We start from the raw sequence: 5,516 nt of genomic DNA on the forward strand, positions 1-5,516 counted from the left end.
AAAAAAAAGGGGCATGGAGGGCTTGGGGGGTGTTTGTTGGGCTTACGCAGGTGCCAGAGACATAAAAAAGGGTTTTGGGGTAATGAGAGGAGTCAGGGGAGAAGTTGGGGTTCAGGGGGATTTGGGGGTTCTAGGGGGGTCTGAGGAGGCTAGGGGGGTCTTGAAGAGTTCTGAAGGATTTTGTGCGGAGTGGGGGTGGCTGGGAGGTTTTAGGGGAGTCGGGGGGTGTTTTCAGAGTTCAGGGGCATGTTTTGGGGTTGGGGGGGGATGTTTTGGCGTTGTGGAGATTTCAGGGAGGTGTTTCGGGCAGATGTGGGGGGGTTTTGGGATTTAGGGAGTGTTTTGGGGTTCCGGGGGGGGGCTTTGGGGGTCCCACTCACAGCCCAGGGGCGCAGCCGGGCGGCCACACGGCCAAGCAGCTCCGAGTCCCCCAACTCATCCGGGAGCCGCAGCTGCAGCAGCGCCTCGAGGCTCTGTGGGGATGGGGTCACAGCAGGGACCCCCCAAAACATGTGAGGGGGGAGCAGACGCCCAAACCCCCCCAAAATAAACGGGGAGGGGAGGGAGGGTCATTACCTGGCGCATCTCAGCGATCAACTCCCGCTGGTTGGGGTCCGGGGGGGCTGCGGGGGAGATTTGGGGGGGTCACGCCCTGGGGGGCACTGGGGGAGGGTACAAGGGGGGGGGAGGCGTGTCCTACCTGGTTTGGGGGCACTGCAGGAGGAGGAGGAGGTGGGGCCAAGGCAGGCGCTGGGTTTTGGGGGGGTGGAGGGGGGGCCAGGGGCTCTGTCGGGGTCCTGGGGGAAGTGGAGGAGTAATTAAGACTCCTGTTAATTAGGGCTGAGCCTGGAGGAAGGGGTAACTGAGACCCGTGTTAATTAGGACTGAGCCTAACGAGGTCCTCACCGGCATCGTCGTCGTCCAGGGGGGTCTCTGGGGGGGGCTCCTGTGGGGAGTGAGAGCAGCCAGTGCCTGGCCCTTGTCCCCTGATCCCATTCCCAACGTCCCAAACCCACCCCCAGTCCCTGTCCCAGTCTGCCCCCTCCATCCCCACCCATCCCCAGTCCCATCCCTGATTTCCAGCCCCAAATCCACCATCCCAGCCCCCAATTCCTAATCCCTGTCCCCAGTTCCCAACCCCAAACCCCCAGTACCTGTCCCGACTCCTCTTCCTCTCCCTCTCTCTCCACACCTCCAGGTTCTTGGGGCGTCTCCGGGAAGTGGGGACCCCTCTAGGGAGAGGGGGAGTCAAAACCCCCCAAAATCTTCCCTGAGCCCCCAAACTCTCCCTGAACCTGCCAAACCTCCCCAAGCCCCTCACCTGATATCCTCGGGGGTGTCACCTCTTGGGGTCTGCCTCTGCTGCTCCTGGGGGACAAAGGGGGGCCCAGGATTTGGAGGGGAACCCCAAAACTTGAGGGGGGGGGTTCAGGGAGGGTTGGGGGGGTTATGTCACCTCAGGCGTGGGCTCCTCCTCAAGCTGCTCCGGGTCACTGTCACCAGCTGTGGGGACAAGGGGTGTGACGGGGGGGTCCCCAGAAGGTGACAGGAGGTCCTGGGGGGGGTTTTGGGGGTTCCACCCCCCTCACCTGCCCCACTGCGCATCTCCCTGTGCTGCCGGGACAGCTCCGAGGACTCATCCGTTGACTGAAATGGTGCCAAAGGGGGGTGCAGGGTGGGGGAGTCAGTTGAGGAACACACCAAATTTCCCCTCTGCCCCCCAAAATGCCCCCAAATCCCACCTCGTTCCCTGACCAGCGCTTGCTGCCGCTGTCGACGCTGTGGAAGCCAGAGTCCAGCCCTCCCCGTGGCCAGAGGGGACACGGCTCGTCCGGGGGACTGCAGAGGGCAAACAGGGCTGAGAGACCCCAAAAACCCCCCTGGAGGGGACAGTGGGGTCCCCCCTCTTTGCCCCCCTCCTTTACCATGCTGGGGGGGGGTGGGCGGCAGCCTCGGTTTCCAGGTACTTGAAAATGTGGACTTTGCCCTTCAGGCAGATCTGGGGGGGCACAGGGGTGTCAGGTGGAGCTTTTGGGGGGTCGAGGGATCCCCCGGGGCCCCACTCACGTGGGCGGGGGGGAACTGGAGAGGGTTGCTGTCCGCCAGCAGCATTTGGAGGTGCCGGAGCCGCCGGAAGCAGCGCGGGATCGCGACCACCCGGTTGCAGGAGAAATCCAGCCGGACCAGGGGTAACTCCGAGAGCTCTGAGGGGAGGATACGGACACGCGAGGGATCAACAGGACCCTCCCAAAGCAGCGGGACCCGCCCCGAGTCCCTCACCTACCCTCGGGCAGAGCCGAGAGCTGGTTCCGCCGCACATTGAGGTCCCGCAGCGCCCGCAGCTGCCCCAGCCCCGGCGGCAGCGCCCGCAGCCGGTTACAGCCGACGTCCTGCGGGGCAAAGCGGGGGTCAGGGGGGGTCCCAACACAACCCGACCCCCGCGGGGCTCGACCCCCGTGCCCCGGCGCTCACCAGCTGCCGCAGCGTGCGCAGGGCGCCGAGGTTCGGGGGCAGCTGGGCCAGGCGGTTGTTGCTGGCGTTGAGGACGCGCAGAGGCAGGAGGCAGAGGCAGGCGGGCAGAGAGCTCAGCTGGTTGCGGCTGCGGGGGGCACGGCGGGGTCACGGGGCGCTGCTGGACCCCCCCAAATCGCCCTCTCGGGGCTGGGCCGTACCTGAGGTCCAGGTGCGCCAGGGCCTGGAGGTTGGCTATGGCCGGGGGGACGCTGCGCAGGCAGTTGTGGTACAGGCTGAGCCCCTCCAGCGAGACCAGGCGACAAGCGGCCTCGGGCACCTCCCCGAAACGGTTCCGGGACAGGTCTGGAGGGACGAGGGGGACACGGGGGGACATGCGGGACAGGGACGGGGACCCACAGGGACGGGGGATCCTCAGGGAGGGAGAGGGACTGATGGGGACAAGAGATCTTCAGGGATAAGAACAGGGGACGCAGATCCCCGGGGACAGGGGTGCTGATGCCCCCCCAACCGCCCCGTCCGTGGACTCAGACCCGCCCAGCAGCGAGGGGGAAACTGAGGCCGCCGGACCGCTCGGACCAGGCGCTCCGGCTCGTCCCGTCCCGGCGCCTCCTCACCCGCCTCCGGCACCTCCCGCAGGCCTCGGGCTCCGGGAGGCGCCGAAAGAGGCGGGGCACCCGCAGCCTCCCCTGGGCGGGGGAAAACATCCCGAGTGACCCCGGGGTGTGGAGAAGGGTCGGGGGTCCTGCCCCCGGTCCGCGGCCTCACCGGCTTGTGTGGTGTCGCTGAGGTCCCAGCGCCGCGCCGCCGCCGCCGGGAAGGCGCGCAGCCGCCGGCCGGCCAGGCTGAGGGTGCCGCAGGCCTCTGCTTCTTCCAGGGCGCGTTCAGTGCCGGCTCCTCCGGGCAGGCGGCCCAGCGGCGGCGGCGGCAACTCAGCCGTGACAGCCCCCACCGCCCCCGCGGCCATGGCGGCCCCGGAGCTCCGCTCGCCGCGGCCGCCGCTGCCCGACTGAGCCCCGGACACTTCCGGACCCCGCTACAGGGGCGGGGTCAGAGCGGCAGCCAATCAGAACAAGGGGCGCGCGGGACGGCGGCGAATCGGAGAGGGCAAGTGGGGGGCTTCGTCAGGAGAGATGCGGAAGTTCGCTCTTTGATTGATAGGTAAGTTGACCAATCGTCATCAAGCCGCGGTGGGTGTGGTGCCCAACTGCAGCCAATCACAGCTAAGGCACACTTCACCAGCGGCGAGCGAGAAGGCGGAGCCCGTTGCTTGGCAACGGCCCCGACAATTTTGGTGGCAGCAGCCAATCGGATTCGAGGAGGCCCCAGATTGATGTGCAAAGCAACCAATCGTCTTGAGGGAAAGGCGGAATTAGGAGAGCCTGGGGACCGGGCGCGGCGGGGCGGCTCCACCAATCAGGAGTGAGAGCAATGATTGACAAGCACGGAAGGAGCAAGGAAGCCAATCAGAGGCAGAACAGAGGTAAGCACCGCCCCCGGCGTTCTTGGGAGCCACGCCCCCAACTGGCCACGCCCCTCTCTTGGCCCCTTCCCCCGAAACCCCGCCCCCCACCCCTCATAAAGGAGCCGCACCATTTAAAGGGGACGTCACGGGGAGTCCCCCCGGCGGCCTTCCCCATGTTGGGGGGTCCCCTTGAGTGCGGAGCAAGGGCGGGGTCCCCCCAGCACCTTCACTCACATGCTCCAGCGCTGCACCCTTTATTTGCATATGTGCGGGGGGCGTCCCCCCAACTCGGGGGGCTCCGGAGGGGCCCCGGGGGGGCTCCGGGGGGTCTCAGGGGGTCCCCCGACACGGCTTCTTGCTGAGGTTCCCCAGAACCTGCTGCTGCTGCGGGCGGTAGGGCACGACGAAGGCGTCGGGGGGCAGCAGGGCTCCTCCGTCCCCCCCCCAGCCGCCCCATCAGGACATAGCTGGAGCCTGGAAGAGATTTGGGGAGGGGGTGTCAGAACCTGGAGGGCCACAGAGACCCTTGCAGGCCCCCCCCGGGCGCACCCACCTTTCTTGAGCGCGGGACAGAGGTGACAGGGCAGCTGCAGCCGCAGCGTGGTCCCCTTGGTTGGCTGGGGGACCCCCAGGCCCCCCGACTTGTAGAGGCTGAGGACGGACACCACGGCCCAGCCCGGCTCCTGGGGGGACCCCCGCGACACCGATTTCACCGTCCCCGTCAGCACTGGAGGCACAGGAAGGGGGGGGTCAGGCACCCCAAAACCTCGGACGCCCCCGTGGTTGGGGGTTTGGGGGGAGCCCAACCTCCCCTGCCTCTCCCCGACCCCATTTTCTCACCGAAATCGCTGCTGCAGAAATTGCTCTGGAGGGTCCCGGCGCGGCGGCAGCGCTGGGGGCAGGGGGTCCCTGCGGGGGGGTCAGGAAGGGTTTGGAAGGTCAGGATGAGGCTCGGAGGGGTCCTGGGGAGGAGGCGGTAATCGGAGGGGTCAGGAAGGGTTTGGAGGGAACGGGAGGAATTGGGAGAGGTCGGGAGGGGTTTGGGGGAGTCCCGGGTAGGTTTGGGGGGTGGTCGGGAGGGGCTTGGGGGGAGCAGGTTGCTGTCAGGGTGGTTCGGGGGGGGGTCAGGGTGGAGTTAGGAGGGATCGGGACAGTTTGGGGGGGCTCACAAAGGGTGGGGGGGGGCTCAGCCGGGTCTGGGGGGGGCTGCGGGAGCTCGGGGGGGGCTCACCCGGGGGTCTCCTCCCCGCAGAAGCGCCCGAGGCGCCGCGCGTCGTCCCGCGCCCCCCCCTCGAACACGGCCACGTAATCGTAGCGGCAGTGGGGGTCGGGCTCCACGTCGAACTTCCCGAACCGCAGCTCCACCACCTGCACTCCGCCCCGCCAAATTCAGGCCCAAACCCCCGGCCCCGGATCCCTCCGGGTCCATCTGAACCCCCCCGGCTCCCCCCAACCCCTTCAGACCCCTCCCCAGATTCCCCTGAGCCTCCCCGAACCATCCTGGTCTCTCCTCAACCATCCCCAACATCCCCCTCGTGACCCCCGCCAAAAGATTTCTCACTCACACCCCCCCCCCCCC

The 5,516-nt window shown here is 67.6% G+C and overlaps 2 protein-coding genes across 2 annotated transcripts in view; both read right to left on the bottom strand.

The window, feature by feature from the left end:
• Nucleotides 1–3,620, bottom strand: part of LRCH4 (leucine rich repeats and calponin homology domain containing 4) — a 4,252-nt gene extending 632 nt beyond the window's left edge. The window contains exons 1-15 of the mRNA XM_042031072.1: nt 3,241–3,620; nt 2,673–2,817; nt 2,473–2,599; nt 2,285–2,390; nt 2,068–2,204; nt 1,926–1,999; nt 1,743–1,839; nt 1,590–1,647; nt 1,457–1,503; nt 1,322–1,368; nt 1,155–1,232; nt 907–946; nt 701–797; nt 577–623; nt 377–473 (exon numbers count right to left, since the gene is read on the bottom strand). Of these exons, the coding sequence (XP_041887006.1) occupies nt 377–473; nt 577–623; nt 701–797; nt 907–946; nt 1,155–1,232; nt 1,322–1,368; nt 1,457–1,503; nt 1,590–1,647; nt 1,743–1,839; nt 1,926–1,999; nt 2,068–2,204; nt 2,285–2,390; nt 2,473–2,599; nt 2,673–2,817; nt 3,241–3,439 (1,396 nt within the window). The 5' untranslated portion in view covers nt 3,440–3,620. The remainder of the gene's footprint in view (nt 1–376; nt 474–576; nt 624–700; nt 798–906; nt 947–1,154; nt 1,233–1,321; nt 1,369–1,456; nt 1,504–1,589; nt 1,648–1,742; nt 1,840–1,925; nt 2,000–2,067; nt 2,205–2,284; nt 2,391–2,472; nt 2,600–2,672; nt 2,818–3,240) is intronic.
• A 555-nt stretch (nt 3,621–4,175) lies between these two features.
• Nucleotides 4,176–5,323, bottom strand: LOC121666050 (procollagen C-endopeptidase enhancer 1-like; the record flags this gene model as incomplete). The annotated part of the gene is given in 5 exon segments (XM_042031081.1): nt 4,176–4,381; nt 4,383–4,411; nt 4,491–4,664; nt 4,778–5,055; nt 5,169–5,323. Coding segments are annotated over 5 exon segments (750 nt in total), but the record flags the coding sequence as incomplete, so codon positions are not given.
• Nucleotides 5,324–5,516: the final 193 nt, after the last annotated feature.

This window comes from Corvus kubaryi, unplaced genomic scaffold, assembly GCF_017639235.1.
Source record: "Corvus kubaryi isolate FWS band 111438036 unplaced genomic scaffold, C.kubaryi_AGA036_p1.0 37335, whole genome shotgun sequence".
NCBI classification, from domain to species: domain Eukaryota; kingdom Metazoa; phylum Chordata; class Aves; order Passeriformes; family Corvidae; genus Corvus; species Corvus kubaryi.